This window comes from Myxocyprinus asiaticus, chromosome 33, assembly GCF_019703515.2.
Source record: "Myxocyprinus asiaticus isolate MX2 ecotype Aquarium Trade chromosome 33, UBuf_Myxa_2, whole genome shotgun sequence".
NCBI lineage: Eukaryota > Metazoa > Chordata > Actinopteri > Cypriniformes > Catostomidae > Myxocyprinus > Myxocyprinus asiaticus.
In genome coordinates, this window is record NC_059376.1 from 3,357,724 (window position 1) to 3,379,840 (window position 22,117).

The 22,117-nt window shown below is 42.9% G+C and overlaps 1 protein-coding gene across 2 annotated transcripts in view; it reads right to left on the reverse strand.

Annotated features, from left to right (window-relative positions):
* The window catches only part of chdh (choline dehydrogenase), a 55,899-nt gene extending 34,853 nt beyond the window's left edge, over positions 1-21,046 (reverse strand). The window contains exons 1-2 of one of the 2 annotated variants that reach the window (XM_051670163.1): positions 20,996-21,046; positions 15,200-15,994 (exon numbers count right to left, since the gene is read on the reverse strand). In XM_051670163.1, coding sequence (XP_051526123.1) covers positions 15,200-15,935 — 736 coding nt within the window. In that variant the 5' untranslated portion in view covers positions 15,936-15,994; positions 20,996-21,046. Of the gene's footprint in view, positions 1-15,199; positions 15,995-19,618; positions 19,787-20,995 lie in introns of those variants that run through there. The other variant, XM_051670162.1, reaches the window with a different exon arrangement.
* Positions 21,047-22,117: the final 1,071 nt, after the last annotated feature.

Sequence of the window (22,117 nt, forward strand, 5' to 3'; positions counted from 1 at the left end):
TCGAGACACCATTTTCAAAGTATCAGCTACTTTTAACTTGACATCCTGTCCTAAAACACTTCGTTTATAATGCTAAAAACCAGTGAGACACTCCACAAGCATCAGTCTGATGCACATGTACATAGACCAACAATATAATTAAAAACAGCACAGATGAAACGTAAGAATGCCTGTGAGGACAGGACAGATTTATGAACTTGAATGCAAAATGGATTGCTGATGACTATAAGCTTATGTTCAATAAGCTATACAACCACTTTTTGTCTGTGTCAATTTCAGCTTTCTCCACTAAAGTACAGAGACTGCACTTATCAGAATTACAAATGACTTGCTCTTATCAACTGGTCATGGCTGCATTTCTCTTCTAGTGCTTTTAGATCTTAGTGCTTCCTTTGACACCATATATCATGACATTCTCTTGGATAGGCTTGAGAATTATGTTTGCATTTATGGACAGGCATTATCTTGGTTTAGGTCCTATTTATCCAACCATTACCACTTTGTTTGTGTAAACAAGGAATATTCAGATCAAACTAAAGTTAAATACGGAGTGCCACAGGGATCAGTTTTAGGGCCTCTGCTTTTCAGAATCAGAATCAGAATGAGCTTTATTGCCAAGTATGCTTACACATACAAGGAATTGTCTTGGTGACAGGAGCTTCCAGTACACAACATACAAAAACAGCAACAAGACTTTTAAAAAATAATTAAAATTGAATAAATAATAGATAAATATTGAAAAGAAAAAAGTATATATAGAATACACACACACACATACACACATACATATATATATATATATATATATATATATATATATACAGTGCATCCAGAAAGTATTCACAGCGCTTCACTTTTTCCACATTTTGTTATGTTACAGCCTTATTCCAAAATGGATTCAATTCATTATTTTCCTCAGAATTCTACAAACAATACCCCACAATGACAACGTGAAAGAAGTTAGTTTGAAATCTTTGCAAATTTATTAAAAACAAAAAACGAAAAAATCACATGTACATAAGTATTCACAGCCTTTGCCATGACACTTAAAATTGAGCTCAGGTGCATCCTGTTTCCACTGATCATCCTTGAGATGTTGATTGGAGTCTACCTTTGGTAAATTCTGTTGATTGGACATGATTTGGAAAGGCACACACCTGTCTATATAAGGTCCCACAGTTAACAGTGCATGTCAGAGCACAAACCAAGCCATGCTGTCTGTAGACCTCCAAGACAGGCTTGTATCGAGACACAGATCTGGGGAAGGGTACAGAAAAAATTCTGCAGCAATGAGCACAATGGCCTCCATCATCCGTATATGGAAGAAGTTTGGAACCACCAGGACTATTCCTAGAGCTGGCCGCCGGGCCAAACTGAGTGATCGGGGGAGAAGGGCCTTAGTCAGGGAGGTGACCAAGAACCCGATGGTCACTCTGACAGAGCTCCAGCGTTTCTCTTTGGAGAGAGGAGAACCTTCCAGAAGAACAACCATCTCTGCAGCCCTCCACCAATCAGGCCTGTATGGTAGAGTGGCCAGACAGAAGCCACTCCTCAGTAAAAGGCACATGACAGCCCGCCTGGAGTTTGCCTAAAGGCACCTGAAGAACTCACAGACCATGAGAAACAAAGACTGAACTCTTTGGCCTGAATAGCAAGCATCATGCCTGGAGGAAACCAGGCACCGCTCATCACCTGGCCAATACCATCTCTACAGTGAAGCATGGTGGTGGCAGCATTATGTTTGTTTTTCAGCGGCAGGAACTGCGAGACTAGTCATGATCGAGGGAAAGATGAATGCAGCAATGTACAGAGACATCCTTGATGAAAACCTGCTCCAGAGCGCTCTGGACCTCAGACTGGGGTGAAAGTTCATCTTCCAACAGGACAACGACCCTAAGCACACAGCCAAAATAACAAAGGAGTGGCTACAGGACAACTCTGTGAATGTCCTTGAGTGGCCCAGCCAGAGCCCAGACTTGAACCCGATTGAACATCTCTGGAGAGATCTGAAAATGGCTGTGCACCGACGCTCCCCATCCAACCTGATGGAGCTTGAGAGGTCCTGCAAAGAAGAATGGGAGAAACTACCAAAAAATAGGTGTGCCAAGCTTGTAGCATCATACTCAAAAGACTTGAGGCTGTAATTGGTGCCAAAGGTGCTTCAACAAAGTACTGAGCAAAGGCTGTGAATACTTATGTACATGTGATTTTTTTAGTTTTTAATAAATTTGCAAAGATTTCAAACAAACTTCTTTCATGTTGTCATTATGGGGTATTGTTTGTAGAATTTTGAGGAAAATAATGAATTTAATCCATTTTGGAATAAGGCTGTAATATAACAAAATGTGGAAAAAGTGAAGCGCTGTGAATACTTTCCGGATGCACTGTGTATATATACATACATATACATATATATATGAATATATATACATACATACATACATACATATACACACACATACACATGCGTAGTGCAAATCTAAATACAAATCGGTTATATACAGTGCAAGGGAATGTAATGGCAGAAGAGGTAGGATGTGTTGGATAATATAAAAAGACTAAGTTGTGAATTGCACATTAATTATTGCTCAAAGGGGCAGTTTTAACTGTTCATGAGAAGGATAGCCTGGGGGAAAAAACTGTTCCTGTGCCTGACAGTTCTGGTGCTCAGAGCTCTGAAGCGTCAGCCAGAAGGCAACAGTTCAAAAAGGTAGTGGGCAGGGTGAGTGGGGTCCAGAGTGATTTTTCCAGCCTTTTTCCTCACTCTGGAAGTGTATAGTTCTTGAAGGGAGGGCAGGGGGCAACCAATAATCCTCTCAGCAGTCCGAACTGTCCTTTGTAGTCTTCTGATATCTGATTTTGTAGCTGAACCAAACCAGACAGTCATAGAAGTGCAGAAGACAGACTCAATGACTGCTGAGTAGAACTGTATCAGCAGCGCTTGTGGCACATTGAAGTTCCTCAACTGGCGAAGGAAGTACAACCTCTGCTGGGCCTTTTTTGCAATGGAGTCAATGTGGGTCTCCCACTTCAGGTCCTGTGAGATGGTAGTGCCCAGGAACCTGAATGACTCCACTGCTGCCACAGTGCTGTTTAGAATGGTGAGGGGGGACAGTGTTGGGGGGTTCCTCCTAAAGTCCACAATCATCTCCACCGTTTTGAGCATGTTCAGCCAGCTGTTTAACCTACCTTCTGTATGCAGACTCATCATCATCTCGGATGAGGCCGATGACAGTGGTGTCGTCTGCAAACTTCAGGAGCTTGACAGAGTGGTCCTTGGCGATGCTGTCATTGGTGTAGAGGGAGAAGAGTAGTGGGGAGAGCACACATCCCTGGGGGGCACCAGTGCTGATTGTACAGGTGGTGGAAGTAAATTTCCCCTGTCTCACAAGCTGCTGCCTGTCTGTCAGAAAGCTGGAAATCCACTGACAGATAGTCGTGGGAACAGAGAGTTGGTGTAATTTAGTTCAGAGAATAGCTGGGGTGATGGTGTTGAAAGCCGAACTGAAGTCCACAAAAAGGATCCTTGCATATGTCCCTGGTCTGTCCAGATGTTGCAGGACATGATGCAATCCCATGTTGACTGCATCATCCACAGACCTGTTTGCTCGATAAGCAAATTGAAGGGGATCTAGAAAGTGTCCAGTGATGTCCTTCAGGTGGGCCAACACCAGTCTCTCAAATGACTTCATGACCACAGACGTCAGGGTGACAGGTCTGTAGTCATTAAGTCCTGTGATTTTTGGTTTCTTTGGGATGGGGATGATAGTGGAACATTTGAAGCATCATGGGACTTCACACTGCTCCAGTGATCTATTGAAGATCTGTGTGAAGATGGGGGCCAGCTGGTTAGCACAGGATCAAAGACATGCAGGTGAAACGCCATCTGGGCCCTGTGCTTTCCTTATCCTTTGTTTTCAAAAGACACGGCACACATCATCTTCACAGATCTTAAGTGCAGGTTTAGTAGCAGGAGGGGGGAGGAGGGGGTTGCAGGAGGTGTTGGTGTTTGTGTGAAGTGAAGGTCAGAGTGGGTGTGGGGTGTGAGACTGGGCCTTTCAATTCTACAGTAGAACGCATTCAGGTCGTCAGCCAGTTGATGGTCCACCACAGGGTTGGGGGCAGGAGTCCTGTAATTCGTAAGTTGTTTCATGCCACAACACACTGATGCAGGGTTGTTAGCTGAAAACTTTTTTCAGCTTCTCAGATTATCTTCTTTTAGCCACTCTAATTCCCTTATTCAGTGTGTTCCTGGCCTGATTGTACAATACTTTATCCCCCACTCTGTAAGCATCCACTTTGGCCTGACGAAGCTGCCTGAGTTCTGCTGTAAACCATGGTTTGTCGTTGTTAAATGTTAAATAAGTCCTAGTAGGAATGCACATATCCTCACAGAAACTGATATATGATGTTACAGTATCTGTGAGCTCATCCAGATTGGTGTCTGCAGCTACAAAAACACTCCAATCAGTGCAGTCAAAGCAGGCTTGTTGTTCCAGCTCTGCTTCATTGGTCCATCTCTTTACAGTCCTTACTACAGGCTTAGCAGATTTTATTTTATGTCTGTAGGTTGGAAGAAGATGAACCAGACAGTGATCAATTAGTCCCAAAGCTGCTCTAGGAACAGGGCGATATGCATCCTTTATTGCTGTGTAGCAGTGATCCAATATATTTCTGTCTCTGGTTGGGCATGTAATGTGGCTGTGATCAGCCAGCTGTTGCAGCGCCACATTCAAACACGCATTTGGCGTGATATACACACTCACCAGAATAAACGCGGAAAACTCCCGCGGCGAGTAGAAAGGCTTACAGTTAATAAAGAGCGCTTCCAAATTAAGATTTTCTTTAATGTTGTTACATCTGTACACCAACTTTCATTGATATAAAAGCATGTTCCACCGCCTCTCATTTTCCCCGTTAACTCCGCGATGCAAATTCTGAACAGCTGATTCAGGGCTTTCAGCTCTGCACAGCTGAAAGCCCGGCAGATGTAACGCGCTGTCCAGAATGGCTTCACTCAGCCAGGTTTCTGTGAAGCACAAGGCAGCAGAGATTGAAAAGTCCTTGTTTGTATGGGTGAGGAGATGTAGTTCGTCCGTTTTGTTAGGGAGAGAGCGGAGATTCACAAGATGAATGCTCGGCAGCGCTGTTCGAAATCCGCGCCGACGCAGCCTGACCAGCGTGCCTGCTCGCTTCCCTCGTGGCGCGACAGTTTTCGTGGATGGTCATGTACTGTTTGCGAGGACATGTCCATGGCAACTATGCGGTCGCGGCTCGCCTTCATGAGAAAGCAAGCCACCACAGAGGCTCCCCGCCTCGGTCATTTTACCTACAGGTATGAGGCCAGCGCGGCTAGCACTGGGGGCGATTGCCCACTCACAGGCTGACGCAGAGATGATGACATGCTTTCCCGGGCAGCCGCAAGCGTCGGCTGGAGTGGAACCCTCTGCTCTTCCCTGAACCCTCGCAGCTAGATGATTGGTTCCTGGGCTCGCGGCGCCACTCAAAGCTACGCCCCGCCTCCATTCCTTTCTTCCCAGAAGTGCATGAAGAGCTGACAAGGTCGTGGGAGGCACTTTTTTACTCCCCGGTCCCAATCTTTTCAGCTTCCCTGCCCTCATTACCCTCGATGGTGGGGCGGCCAAGGGCTATTCGGCAATCCCCCAGTGGATAAAGGCGCTCACGGTGCACCTATGCCCGCAGAGTGCTGCCACCTGGTGCGGGTGCCCAAAGCCCCCGTCCAAGGTCTGTAGGTTTACGTCGTCTCTGACGGCCAAGGCCTACGGTGCCGCTGGACAAGCCGCCTCCGCCCTGCACGCCATGGCTCTCCTGCAAGTCCGCCAAGGCGCTAAAGGAACTGCATGAGGGTAGTTCCGCCCCGGGATTGATGCAGGAACTGCGCTCGGTGACCTACCACACTCTCCGAGCGACGGAGGTCACGGCGCGGTCTCTCGGGCAGACGATGTCCACATTAGTGGTCCAGGAGTGCCATCTTTGGCTGAACCTGGTCGAGATGGGTGAGGCCGACAGGACAAAGTTCCTTGCTGCCCCCATCTCCCAGGCTGGCCTATTCGGCGACACCGTCAAGGACTTTGCCCTGCAGCTCTCGATGGTGGAGCAGCAGATGGAAGCTATCCAGCATATCCTGCCCCGGCGCAGCTCAAGATCCAGCACCCCGTCTGCTCGTCGCCAAGGGCGTCCCCCTGCGGTGACTGCACTGGCTCCGCCACAGCCCGCCCCTTCGGCCCGGCCCCGGCATGGAGCCCACCGCAGGAAGCAGACGCCACCCGTTTCGTGGCCGCCAAGAACCCGTGAAAGGCTTCAAAGCACCCTTGAGACGGGCCATTGAGATGGAGCTGGTAAGCAGATCTCTCCATCCACCGGTCGAAGGCTGGGAGGAGAATCTTTCTGTTACCTTTGCATTTAATTGTGCTGCATGCCCAAGTGGCTGCAGAACTCAAGAGTTCAGCAAGAGCGGTTTCCTTGTTCCCTGGGTCACGTATTCGATGTGCACGGCCGTCATCGTGACCACCGTCCACCACTCTATTTGGCAGTTCGGCGCTCAAGCGGCGGTCTCCCGCCCCTGAGTGCCCAGCTGTGGCACAAATCCACCCCCAATGTGACAGTCTCCATGGGTTGCGAGGACAGGCCTCTTCCTCCCCCGTCCCAGGCTGTTCCGGGGGTGGTCACAAGGAGCCAGGTAAGTGCTTCGATGTCCCTAGACTCAGCACGGCCATGACATGGTGTGGCACCTCGAGCTCCGCCCCGCCACGAGGCCCCACCTGCCGGTACATCCGACGACGTTGTCCCTTTGGTCCCCCTTGCACGGAACTTGGACGCGTGGCTTGCTCTTTACAATCCGTCGCGATGGCTGGTCCGGACCGTCCGACACGGCTACGCAATTCAGTTCGCCAGGCATCCGCCCAGGTTCAGCGGTATCCATTTCACCTTGGTGAAGGACGAAAACGCTGCTACTTTGCGCGTGGAGATCGCTACCCTCCTACAGGAGAGAGCGATAGAACCTGTCCCTCCGGCTGAGATGAAGAAGGGGTTTTACAGCTCCTACTTCATCGTACCAGAAAAGGCGGTGGGTTGCGAGTACTGAACCTGGCTTTACACAGACTCCCGTTCAAGATGCTGATGCAAAAACGCATTCTGGCGAGCATCCGGCATCAAGGTTGGTTCGCGGCGGTAGACCTGAAGGACACGTACTTCCACGTCTCGATTCTACCTCGACACAGAGCCTTCCTGCGGTTTGCATTCGAGGGTCAGGCATATCAGTACAAGGTCCTCCCTTTCGGCCTGTCCTTGTCTCCTCGTGTCTTCACGAATGTCGCAGAGGCAGCCCTTGGCCAGTTAAGGGAAGTGGGCATTCGTGTTCTCAACTATCTCGACGATTGGCCAATCCTAGCTCACTCTCGGGACATGTTGTGTGCACACAGGGACTTGGTGCTCTCGCACCTCAGCCGATTAGGGCTTCGGGTCAACTGGGAAAAGAGCAAGCTCCTCCTGATTCAGAGCATCTCTTTCCTCAGTTTGGAGTTGGACTCAGTCTCTTTGACAGCGCGCCTCACGAACGAGCGCGCACAGTCGGTGCTGGCCTGTTTGAAGGCATTCAAATAGAAAACTGCAGTTCCACTAAAACTCTTTCAGAGGCTCCTGGGGCATATGGCATCCTCAGCGGTGACCACCCCGCTTGGGTTGATGCATATGAGACCGCTTCAGCACTGGCTTCAGACTCGAGTCGAGATGGGCATGGCGCCACAGGACACATCACGTGGTCATCACGCCGGTCTGTCACCGTCTTTTCAGCCCTTGGACCGACCTCTCGTTTCTACGGGCAGGTGTTCCCCTAGAACTGGTCTCCAGGCGCGTCGTGGTCACGATGGACGCCTCCAAAATGGGCTGGGGTGCTGTTTGCAATGGGCACGTAGCCGCCGGCTTGTGGACAGGCCCACAACTGCATTGACACATCAACTGCCTCGAGTTGTTGGCAATTCTGCTTGCCCTGCGGAGGTTTTTGCCATTGATCCAGGGCAAGCACGTGTTAGTTCGGACAGACAGCACGGCAACGGTAGCATATGTCAATCACCAAGGTGGTCTGCGCTCTCGCTGTATGTCACAACTCGCCCGCCGTCTCCTCCTCTGGAGCCAGCAGCACTTCAAGTCGCTGCGAGCCACTCACATCCCGGGCAACCTCAACACTACAGCGGATGCGCTGTCATGCCCTGACCAAGGCCCCCCTCGGCATAAACGTGCTGGCACACAGCTGGCCCCCTGGCCTGTGCAAATATGTGTTTCCCCCAGTGAGCCTACTTGCACAGACCCTGTGCAAGGTCAGGGAGGACGAGGAGCAGGTCGTCCTGGTAGCACCCTACTGGTCCAACCAGATGTGGTTCTCAGACCTCACGCTCCTCGCGACAGCCCCCCCGGCGAATTTCCCTGAAGGACCTTCTTTCTCAGGGACAGGGCACCATCTGGCACCCACGACCAGACCTCTGGAATCTCCATGTCTGACCCCTGGATGGGACGTGGAAGACCTAAGCTTTAGAATCTCTGAGCAGCTCTTTGTCTGCTTTGGCGGACAGCGGAAAGGAAGCGCTGTCTCCAAGCAGAGGATCGCCCACTGGCTCATTGATGCCATAACTATGGCATATCATGCCCAGGACGTGCCGCCCCCGGTAGGGTAGAGGCCGCCCATTCTACCAGGGGTGTAGCAGCCTCCTGGGCCCTACAACCTCCGGGTGGAACCGGTTTCGTCCCGTGTAGTGGCATGCAATACAAGCAGATAAGTCCGGGATAGCCGGCCGGGTGTATCGCTTACACATAGCGCCTTTCACCTCCCCTGAGCTGAAGACGTGTGCCATTAACTCCCAGTAGTGTTCACAAACTGTGTTCCCTGGTTGACTTCCTCCGAGCCCTGTGGCAGTCGAGTTTTTGGAGAGACTTGACTTGATTTAACCAAGAAAAAATAAATAAAAATAAAATAACAAATAAAAAGATTTTATTCATAGCCCAGAACTTTGAACTTTAAAGACTGAAATACACCGGGGACTCTTATTTTGAAATGTATGCCCTTCACTGCTTCTAGCTGCTCATTCAGATAAGGGAAAAAAAATGTATACACCTACAATAATCTACAACGTATTACAATATAAACAATTAAAAGTAAACATTGTCATATTTCATCAAAACTATACCATCATCATCAACAGCTGATCATTAGTAATCGCTTGTCATGAATTTCCGATATGGCTTAATGATTGCGAACTGCTCTGCAACAGTTGGAAACTCACAAGCCCCAGCTAGTTTGGAGAAAATACAACAATGCCGCGTTTTCACTATGAAGCATGCAGCGTATGCATTTATTCAATTAAATCATATTCTCTTGAAGTTTGATAATCACATTAGGCCATATCAAGATTCCTGTCTTTCCACATCCAAACTTAAGACCTCTTTAAATTATAATTAAGACTTTTGTTGTATCATTTAAGATATTTAAGACTTTTTAATTACCTTAAATTTTGGAAAACTGAATTTAAGACATGTTAAGGCTTTTTAAGGATCAGCGGGAATCCTATCGATATAATTTAATAAAAGTGAATGTTTATCACTTTGTACGTCTCTCTGGGTGACATGTTTGTGTGATGTCACGCACCTGTATCTCGAAGGAAAAAACACTTTACAAATCCGTTAAGACACACAATGTACAAAGCGGTGCCCAAGGGAAGAACTTACCATGGTTCGTGATCATGGACGGTGTGCTGGGACATTGTCCCGCTTTTAGTGGAGAGACCACTAAGGACACCATGGCCGTTACAGTCGGTGAGTTGTCAGCATTGACTTCTCTTGCTAGCTAGTGAATGTTTACACACAATATACACTTGATATTCTAGATAACTAGATAACATGCATATTTTGTTTGACCTGTGAAATGGGTAACAGGCAACACTATGGGGCTTTTGGCCTGATGGTGGGAATGCAGAGTGATTTCGGTCTTGTGGCTCGAGGTCCGAGGCTATATGCTCCGGTTGACCAGTTTATGGCCCTGGCTCGCACTGGCCCGATAGTGGAAAAGCGGCTACTGAATCAAAATACAAAGAATGGGCCACTGGAGTACTACTAACACTGCACATTTTGGATGTCACCCTTATGTGACACACTCAGTTCAGATTATGGGGCACTTTACTAACTAGCTAATCAGTAGAATCAGGTATTAGATAAAGAAGACATCCAAAATTATTGTTAGTGGTACTCCAGGAAGGGATTAAGAAACACTGGTCTATGATAAGATAAGACAGCTAAACAAAAAGTAATTTATTTGAGACAAATAAGTTTGAAAAAGTTTGTCTTTTGGCTCAACTTACCCCAGGCCTGGTGGCTCATCTTACCAGCCCTCAACAAAGCGAGTAAATCACTCGCATATATTAATTTTATTAGCCACTGGCAAGTAAAAATTCAGATTTTACTTGCCAGAGCTTGAGTTGTGTAGTGGCGAAGAAGAACTTTTACTGAACAAGAAGTTGGCGATTAGAAAGCTAGATTCAACCTCGTCTTTTACAGCATGTTGTGTCTTGTGCATGAGCGCCCTGAAGGAAATTGACCTTACTTGGCTGCAGTGGGTCCGGATCTGTCGTGATCGCACTGTCTCTATCACTTTAGTTGAGCCTTGGAATGTCACTGACATTGCATTTAAAGACATCAACTTTGATTTTGGTTAAACTGTTCCATGGACTGTTCATTCTCAACATTCTCAGTTTTAAAGCAAGCCTACAGAGCAGTTAAGCACCTGTTGGACTTCTGTTAGAAGGTAAAAGTGTTGCAAAACTCAAGAGCTTGTAGATTTGAATTTGAGAATGTGTACAATAAATATTTGTACAAGCAAGTCATACACATTATACACAGGGCTTGAGTTGAGGGGGGATGCGAGGGGATGCCATCCCCCTTGTTGTAAGAAATACCAAAAACCATCCCCCTTGTAAAACCACCATCCGTCCTTACCATCCCCATAAGATCAACTGTATCATGTATTACTTAGAACTAATCATGCAAGTAAAATATTTAATTCTCTACGTTTGATAAATAACAGATTTTAAATATTTGCGATTAGCCGATCAGTATTAAAGTTCGACATGTTTGGGGTTGCAGAATTTCATGAGGTGAAATCCTCTAATCAGATCTGTACACTTGCACAGTTTGAAAATATTCTGCCAGTGTGATGCTTTAGTAGTGCAATCTGGCAACCATGAGAATGCAAACTCTCACTACAAAAAGTTTTCTGAAAACACCGGCAAAAAGGTATGTTTAGCAACAATTTAGCAATGATGGGTTGACTTATCCTTCCTAGTATTCACATGAAACTTATGCCACTGAAGGTAATGCAAGTTTCGCGGATTTGCAAAAATGAGAACAGTTAGAGGAAATCTTTTGTCTTTCTTTAAAAAGAAGAGAACAAAAGGTAAGATATTGCTATGACAAATGTACAGTTACAACATGTAGGCTACGTTTTTTTTTTTTTTTTTTTACTGTTTTCAGGGTTTCGCCCATAAATCGCTTTTGTGAACTTCCATAGTTCGGTTATTAGAGTAGAAAAAAATGCATGTGTGTCTGTTTCTTTCATGATCATAACGTGGATCCTATTCACAAAATGAATCATAAAATATTAATAAATTGATAATAATTTTTACACATTTACGTTTGGCTTTATATTTTACAGAGGCTGCACTTAAATTACTGTCATATTAATGTTACATATTTTAAATAGAATTAATAATACAAATATTATTTAAAAAAGAGGATATCTGGAGCAAATACAAAGTTTCATTTCACCTCAGGCTGCGCGTGCTTCTTCCCTCTCTCACTCGCGGCATGCGCAGTAAAATGTCCCCTCACTAGACAAGCAAACTCAGCAAAGTAGTTAGGAAATCACATCGGTGGTGCGGGAATTGGCTTTCCAAATTTTTGAAAGTCCCTATGGATGTTTTCACATTTGAGTCTTCTTTACATCTGTGCATGCTTGGATGTTATTTTTCCGCTGAGCAGGCTTTTTCAAGCGCAGGATAGACGCCTCAGGTGAGTCAAGTCCCGTCTTTCACCAGACCATGTCGACGGGTTAATTTTACTCATCAAAAAATATATGCTTTTGAATAAGTAGCCTAGAAAATAACTGTTTTAGACTAGGTATGCAATTTTTTTAATCTGCTGATTAAGAAGGCTATTTTCAAGGAGGTGCCGACTGCTTAACGGGTTAAACTATCTTTGATTCTGTGTGCACGTCATGTTTAGAATACATTAGGTTTATTGTAGCCTACATCACAGGCCTATGTTTTCTATCCTATAGCTACTTTTTTTTTTTTACATCATAACTGTTATTGGTTAACGTTCTTTACCGAACAGCTGTCATATTAGATCAATGGTTAATGCACAACTGCATGGCGTGAAATACACGTGACTTTTCAGCACATTTTTTTCTCTCTCATAGATTTGGCTTAGTCTACCTGTTAATTATTTTCAACAATGTCCTGACTGTTTTAATATGTTAAGTAACTTTTACTTGGTGATTTCCGTTTAGAACAGGCTTTTAGGGTTGTTCCATTGATCCTGCACTATTCATTCAATTGTTTTCAATAAATATGTCTGTTAAATATTCGCTAATGTTGATTCAGTGAATGCGTGTCGTGTTCTATATTTAATGTACAATGTTCATAATGCAAGGCGAGCACGTCGCAGATAAATGCCCCTTTTCAGTAGAATTTAGCATCAGATTTGGAATAGATTAAGTATTTGAAACTGAAGGTTGGTTTCTCTTTAGACTAGTCGGTTACAAAACTTCCGTTTAAACGACAGTCAAATTAGTCGTAGCGCACATCCCTAATATATATATATATATATATATATATATATATATGTGTGTGTGTGTGTGTGTGTGTGTGTGTGTGTGTGTGTGTGATGCCCCCTTCTAGGTTTTCTTAATATCTTTTTTAGTTTTCAGTTGCATTACGCTTACATGTTGTCAAAAGTTTGGTGAGTAAATACAAAAATGTACTATCCAGTGGCGATTAATTCTCCAACGTGTCCATAGAGGGTTGCTTACCCTGTTAATCTGATCTGTTCAGAATATTTTTCAAAATGGTGGGTGTTGGTGTAAGATGAACCACCAGGCCTGAGGTAAGTTGAGCCAAAATACAAACTTTTTAGTTTTTTTAGACAGCATATCTATTAAACTATTGAAGTGATTAAAACTTGCTTAACCCTCTGGTGTCGACGGACGCGCCGGCTGGATTGTTTCCTCATAACAGCGGAAACAACTTAAAATACTCCGTCATTTTTGGGCATACAGATAAGTGTAAGACATCATTAGAAACTATAAAGGGTCTACTTTTATTTCTGTACACTCACAATAACAACAAAACCTTGTGCTTTTGTAAAATAAAGAAAATAAACAGGGTGCGCTTTCAGCCGTCTCTGTCTCCGCGAGCATCTTTCTGAAACACAATGAACTGAAACTCCGTGAATACTTATCACACAAACATGAAACATATGTCTAAAGAAAGCATAAAATGTCTACTTTTAAATAAAATAATTCAAATTTAAAACAAATATTCACCTGCAATGTAATCTGTATGAAACAAAGCGATGTACAGTTTCTCCTGGCTCAGCTAATGTGATCACACCCACCAGCAGAGCACGCTATTCATATGGTAATGTGCTGAGGCGATCAATGCAAATGGTAAACGCCCCCAACACTGCCTTAAAAAACATCGTTCATTCACTTTTCTGCACGTTTGGAAGATGGCACGCTACACAGGTGAGGAAGCTCCTGGATAGTGACGAAGAGTTCACATTTTCCTCAGAACAAAAGCTCATATGAGGAACATTTGGATTTTGAAGAGCGACTTGATCCAGCCGAGGATACAATTTCGGATGAGTAAGTCTTTACTTACGTTAGTTGACATGCTATTTTATATAAACGTACATATTTTACTAGTTGGACTATTTCCAGACTTGCCAGCCAGGATTCAGAGTATTGAAATTTGAAATATGTCCTAATAGGCAAGTTTTAGTTACATTTAAATGTTGTTTCGGCTAAAGCAGGTATTTAAATTGTATGCTGTATGATATAAATATGATATGTAATATGATATAAAAATAATATGAATGTTTAGATTATATTTTAACTAGTGTTTATGCTGCCTCATTATCATCAATGAAGCTTGTGCTTGCAAATATCTGTACGGGTGTAAATGTGTAAAATGCGCTGTAAATATGCCCATATTAGAAAATCAGCATATTAGAATGATTTCTGAAGGATCATGTGACACTGAAGACTGCAGTAATGATGCTGAAAATTCAGCTTTGATCACAGGAATAAATTGCATTTTACAATATATTCAATAGAAAAGTTATTTTAAATTGTAAAATTATTTCACAATATCACTGTTTTTGCTGTATTTTGGATCAAATAAATGCAGCCTTGGTGAGCAGAAGAGACTTCTTTTAAAAACATTAAAAAACCTTACAGATCTAAAACTTTTAAATGGTAGTGTAGGTCTGAAGTTTTTAAGTAAATTCTTTAAGTAAAGAAAATGTATAGTCAGATTACTTCTTTGAACTGAAACTTTTGTGAATAAGCTACAAATAATACATTCAATCAGTAAGTCTCCTCACATTCATTCTCTCTCAGGGGAGGGGTCTTTGTCTCCTCAGGTGTGTATTACATCAATATTCATGATCATCCACGCCTCCTTGCATATGGCCTTTCTAACACTAAAAGTGTCTTACAAAAGTTAAATGACTATATTGTTTTGTATGAATGAGTGATCAGGATGGTTTTCACATCATTTTGTAGCAAAAACTCTAGGCTACCAGATCCAGTTCTCAAAAGTCTTGTGAAAAAAAAAACACACATAAATGTTATTTTCTCAAAAATACAAATATGTACATACATGTTGTTCACATATTATTGTAGCCCAGTTTGTGCTGAATACAGTGTTATCAGACTTTAGCCATTAATATGTTTTTAAGCAACTGAAAAAAAGCACAAATGTCAAGGCATGTCAAAACTTCTCCAGGGCCCAAAACACCCTCAGACCCCAGAGGGTTAAAGTCATAAAACCTATTTGACTCAACAAAATAATGAAAAAAATAATAGGTCTTTCCCTTTTCTCCCTTACTTTGAACTAATGAGTAATACGCTTACCTTTGTGGATGGTCATATCCATCCATCCGAATCCTTCTTGCTGGAATCCATTCATATCATCAGTGAAGGGGTAACCTGCCTGCTGACCCGCTTTGATAAATGCGTGATGCAGAGGGTGATCGGTCTTTCCTCGCGAGACGTGCAGTGGTCCGTCACCCCCTCGGTATAGGTCCGCTCCCAGCTCATGCGTTTGGGCTTTCCGGAAGTACGGGAGACAGTGATCGTAGTCCCAACCCTCTGCGCCCTCCCTCTGCCAGCGGTTATAATCCTCGGCATGCCCGCGGATGTACACCATGGCGTTGAGTGACGACGAGCCACCCCAAACTCGCCCGCGAGGCCAGTACATCACCCGCTCATCCATGCCTGCCTGAGGTAATGTGTGGTAAAACCAATTATACTTGTCATCGCAGAGGTTATATGTCAGCGCGGCGGGCATGTGAATCTTCCAGGACAGGCGGGTGCTGCCAAGATGCATGTCTTTAGGCCCCGCCTCCAGCAGGAGCACCGAATCAGACGCATTCTCCGAGAGGCGGTTGGCCAGCACGCAGCCTGCAGATCCCGCCCCACTTATCACGTAGCTGTAGGACGCCGTGCTCTGATTTACTGTCGTACTGCTGTACCTGGGATGAAGGACGTAGTTTTGCTGCAGTAATACAGATGAGCGTGATAAGTGTGGTACACTGACATACCTGCAGAGGCCTATAGCAAGCCTCATAGACAAAGACAAACACTGCATACTGACAGAGCTCTCAGCGGAAGACTTTCAAAGTGCTGCACCAGTGCTCATCTACAGCCCTGAGGAAGCAAACAAGCAAACACAGCATTACAAAAGCTGATGTGTGTCATTTCTGCAACACTAGTGTCAAGGGAAATTGCAAAAATAATTACTGTTTTCAAACAGGTTTCCTCAACATTATCCCCATTATCTTTTAAAGGTATAGCTCACCAAAAATGAAAATTCTCTCATTATTCACTTACCCAGATGCCATCCCAGATGTGTATGACTGTCTTTCTTCAGCAGAACACAAATGAAGATTTTTTAGAAGAATATAGAGCTCTGTCAGGTCCTTATAATGCAAATAACGGGTGCTAGCACTTTGACGGTCCAAAAGTTGCATTTAGGCAGCATAAAAGTAATCCTCGATAGGTTTATGTAAGAAACAAGTCGATAAAACGTTTTTAACTTTAAATCGGCGCTTCCCTCCGGGGCTCTGATGCTGTTTGAAATGGCCGATCCCTTGCGTGATGTTCGTTCTTCTGTTGTAAATAAGCGCTGAAGAAAGACAGTCATACACATCTGATATGGCATCATGGTAAGTGAATAATGAGAGAAATTAATTTTTTGGGTGAACTATTCCTTTAAAGGTGCTATATGTAATATTTGTACTGTACTAAATCATAAAATGACCATAATATGTCATTAGAGATTAGGAAACATGCTAAGTTGAAATACTGGCTTCTCCGATAACAATGCTACAGCCAGTATATTCTACTTTGAAGTTTCCATTCTGAATTTCTGTTTGTGTGATCTCGCCCACTGCCCACTCACCAATAGTATTTCGACACCGCCGGGTTGCCAGATTTGAACAAGTTTGCAGGCAAACAACACTGCGTGCTGCAGCCATGGAAGCCAGCAAACGAACTGGATCACGTAAAAATCCACACGAGCTGCTTTATAATTTGAAAACAATAAAAACACTGCAAACGTATACATTAGCTGATCAACTTACAGTGTAAAACTCATCACTTGATATTTTCAGTTTCTGTTCCTGTTGCGTGTCCTCATTCTGGCAACCCGCATGAGCTTAGAGTCTGGGATGGGGCAGACAACTCTCCAATATTTAGAATTTCACCTGCAGCACCCATTTCAAATGCTTGTTGTCAATCTTACATATAGCACCTTTAAACAAAGTGGAGTCCCACTCCAAAATCATTGGCTGAGTCAGTGCTACTGTGTCGGGCTGCACAGGCCACTAAAACAAACAGAGCAATTGCATGAAAACAATTTTTAGGTAAATCAACCTACAAATGACTAACTGTTGGCTCTGTATATTAAAGAGGTCATGACATGAGGGATCACACCAAACGTGAATTTGATGAAGATTTCAAATAGAAACAATGGATTCCAATGAAGCCATTCATACTAGGAGCAAACATTCACACATCGGCCAACAGAGTTGTTTTTTTACAGTGAGCATATAATTTTTTTCTTCACCTGCCGATGAAATGCCCCAACCATTAAAGGAATATTCTGGGTTTAATACAAGCTCAAGCTCAATCGCATTTGTGTATTTAGACAAAAATGTATTTAGACTCGTTCCTCCTTTAAAAGAAAAAAGAAAAATTTGAGGTTACAGTGAGGCATTTACATTGGAAGTGAATGGGGGCCAATTTTTGAACGTTAAAATACTCACTGTTTTAAAAGTATAGCCACATGATGTAAACAATATGTGTGTTAACATGATTTAGTTTGATAAAATCGCTTACTAACCTTTTCTTTGTAAAGTTATAGCCAATTTTACAACTTGGTTACCATGACGATATAATGTCAACAAACCCTAAAACGACCCATTTAAACAACTTCACAGCTCAAATAATACACAAATTTTATCAGAAGAACTTATGCAAGTGCTAAAATTTTACGTTTCAAATTTCTGTTTAAACCCTCCAAAAACTGGCCCCCATTCACTTCCATTGTAAGTGCCTCACTGTAACTGTATTTTTTTTTTTTTTTTTTAAGAAAAGGAGGAACGAGTTGAAATGATTTTTTGTGGTAATCAACATTATGTCACAAATGCTGTCGATTGAGCTTAACTTGTATTGAACTTGTCTTTTAAAAAATGAGCATTGGATCACGAGCCACTGCAGTTACCAAAACCAGCACAAATCTTGGCGCTAATGCACAGAAAGCTGTTTTTCCCACCGACATTAAAAGCTGAAGTAACTTGGAGGAAATCCTCAACCAACAGTGAGGATTTTATTCGCATCAAATGCCTTAAAAAAAAAAAAGAAAAAAAAAGAAAAAACTTATTTTGGTTCTCTTAACATGTAAATGACATTTGAAACAATGTCTTCCCACCAATCTTGTTTATTGAGAATGAGTTAAATTCATAGTTAAATAATTTTCTGAAATGTAAAATTAATTTTATTTGGTTGTTGTTTATTTAAACTATCACTTACATGCAACACAGCATATAATAGGCTACTGACAGTAATCGCGTCACTGAGAGATAGATGTTTTCACACTGTTGCATTGAGCTTCAGCAGTTGCGGGCATTGTTGCGCTTGTGCTACATACTGCCCATATCGCAAAAGCATGTCTCTTGCCACATACCATGTAAAATGCCCTTAAGCCTCTGGACATTCAGTTCCTTCTTGAGTAATCCGTGTGAATTTAATGGCAAGCTCACTCTGAACTTTGACTGACAGCATACAGACCTGCAGCTTTATTCAGTAAATAAAGTTTTCTGGATTCCCACATTGAGTTTTACCTGTGATAATGACCATAAACTATAAAATATTTATCGGAAGTGGGACAGTGTGAACTATTACAATCTTAATCTTCATGAAATCTAATTTACATGAGGACGAAGATCGCATTTATATTCAAATGGTGACTCATTTGCACAGAACGGAACTCAAACGATAATTTGCTGTAAAATAACCCTCTTAGATCATCTGGATTCAGTCAGATGTATTGAACAGAAAGTGTTTGTGCATCTGTCTGTTATGGTTTTATGTGTTTTTGTTCATGTTTTGTGTTCATGTCTTTTATTTTGGAAGTTTAGTTCCTGTTTTATAGTCATGTGTTCCATGTCATGTTATTTCCTTTTTCCCTGCCAGGTCATGTGATTTCATGTTTCCCTCCATGTTCATGTGTCTTGCTTTCACTGGTTTATTGTCTTGTTACCTTGTTATCAGTTCTGTCTTGTCATTGGTTATCATTGTCACGTTTCTCCGTTGTCCATGTATTTAGCCTCATGTTTGCCATTGTCCATTGTCAGGTATTGTAAGTGTAACATTGTTGGATTGTTCAAGTCAAGTTAAGTCAAGTTTATGTTTTGTTTCACGTTAGGATTTACAGTTGTTGGATTTCACTTATGTAAATAAACTGCACCTGGGTTCTAACTTCATCATCGTCTTCGTCAGCCTGTCTTTGCCAGCAACGTTACATAATACCTGACCACAAAATGAACCCAGCAGTTCAGCTTCTTCGTTTACATCAGGGGAATCGTCCCCTGGAGGAATATGTAAAGGACTTCTGCGCTCTGGCCTGCAGGGTTGACTTTAATGAGATTGCCCTCAAGGACTGTTTCCATTTTGGGCTGAATGAGCCGGTCTCCTCCCTGATGCCTGATGGTTGGAGTACCTACAGCCTGACTCAGTATATCGACCTTGCCCTACTGATAAGTGGTTTACCGTTCACTGTGGGGGAGGCGGATCACGAGCCAGAGTCCCACGTCACGACCACCAAGCCAGGGTCCCACGTCACAGCCGCGGAGCCAGCGTCCCACGTCACTGTCGACGAGCCAGCGTCCCATGTCACGGTCGACGAGCCAGCGTCCCACGTCACGGTCGACGAGCCAGCGTCCCACGTCATGGTCGACGAGCCATATATATATATATATATATATATATATATATATATATATATATATATATATATATATATATATATATATTTCCTATTTTATTTTAGGTTGGTTGCAAAACAAGCATTTCTTTTTTTTTTTTTTGTCAAATGAACACATTATGAATGCAATGTTAAAAATGTTTGATTCAATTTTCTTGCATAAAATGGACAGCACAAAAAAAAAAATCAAAATAAAAAACATATGGTAACTGCATTATTCTTTACAGTAGCTGCATCCATTGCATCCACATCCATATTCATTCCATTGTTGCACATTGTTGCTTCTAGGCAACAAACACATTTAAGCAAGTCATAATAACAAAGAAATAATAATTTATAAGTTTAGTAACAACTAATAAGTTATATTATATATAAGTAATAAGTTTACTCACTATCAAATGTGAATGATAATTTCATGTAAATATATTTTAGCAAACACTAAAATGAATAAAAACTGTTTTTCTGGGGGACATTCATAAAAGCAAAAATGTGCAGATTTTAAAATGACCTCCATGATGTAGTGTGACCTTCATTTCTAACTATTTAATTACATCTTTATGCATCATATTTTTGCAAAGCCAGGAAAATGGGTTTTAATAAAGGCCACAACATAGCATGAGAACCACATAATGCAAGGAAGTCATTTTAAAAACTCATAATTGAAAACACTCCCCAAGACTTTCCTATTTCACAATCCACATACATTAGCAGTGTAAAAGTGTTCTGATGATTGAATCAAATGATGATAGAAATTCCGATAGGAATACTCAACACATTCTTGTAGGACTGTTCGGTTCTTGGTCAAATCTGTCTCATCAATCACAAGGCACGGACAGGCATTCACTCAGTCTAAATTCACTGTTATATGACTTATCTAAACACATATAAACGTTCTTAGTCAATGGTTCTGCGTTGTTTAATGTTTGATTATTATTTCTCGCAAAAAACGGCGAAAATTTCATGAACGCAGCAGTGTCAATGTACGTTAATGTCTCTGTGTGCGATGTTGTGCAACTTCTCTGACTCTGAGCATATCGTGCAGTTAAAATCACAAAAACACAACAGCAATATCGATAGAGATTTATAAAAACAGCTATAAACCGTTTGAAAAGATGCAGTTACAAGTTAGTAGTACTGACTGAAGAAGAAAAAAAAAACCTTACCTTTTGCTGCTCTCCACACAGCTACCAACAACTGAACTTTAACGCTGTGGGCGGTACCTGAATGTAGCCCCTCCCACTGTAGTGTACACAGCGCGCCTGGACTCAAGTAGGTATAGCTGCAGGCCGGAGATCTCCAAAATAGGGCGTGATTTCTCCAAAAGTGAGCAGGGTTACTACATAAGAGGGTTTGCTTGGTGCAGAATAATCTGGAATAATGTTAAAAATTGTAACAGTCACCTCTTTGCAGCCTGAACTTGTTCAGAACGTTCAATCTTTGTGACACCTGCAATAAAAACAATCTAGATGCAGTGCAACGACTGAAACAGAACGCAGGTGTCTCGACATTTTCAGACCTGAAGTTATTTTTACACTGTGTCTAAAAATGTGCCAGTCCTGCGTGAGACACTGAAGAAACAACGAGACCTGGTGCAGCAGTCAAGGACATTCGTCCAGCACGTGTTTACATAGAAAAACAATGGAAAAACAGAGTAGATGCACGCAAAAATACGTTCTGTGTGAATGGCCCCTCATCCATTTGCGAGTATCTGTGTGAGTGAGCGCGCGTGGGTGAATCAAGTTCGGAAGGACTGTATATTGTTTTCATAAATTACAAACCTGAAGCCAAAGTCCTACTGACCCGAACCCGGCGGCTTCGTGAACCGTTCTGAGACCGCAGCGTATTCGCATGTGTACCCAGAACAACATGTCACTCCTCCCTCAAGCGTTTTTTACGGAGCTTTCCTACTCGGGCCGGGGGCCCCCCTACGTTCGGGTCTCAACGCAATTGCATGGTTTGCGTGGTGTTTAAAACCGCTACTGGTTGCGACCTGCTGCAGAATTGCGCTACAATAGTGGTGTTGCCCTCTTAGGTCTTTAAATTTCCTGTTTTTCACCACTTTATTTTTGCGCCGACGCCTCATTGAAATGCTTTATCACATGGCAATTATAGTTATGTCGCCGGGAATCCTGGACATCGCCTGTGAAAAACAGTACGTGATGGAAGTGCTGCTTGATTTTTGCTAAAAGATAAACTTGCGAAGACTGTTGAAATGTGGACTGAAAAAAATAAGGTTTGTTAAATGCAGTGATCTGACTACGTAAATAGATTGTAGTACAGTTTGT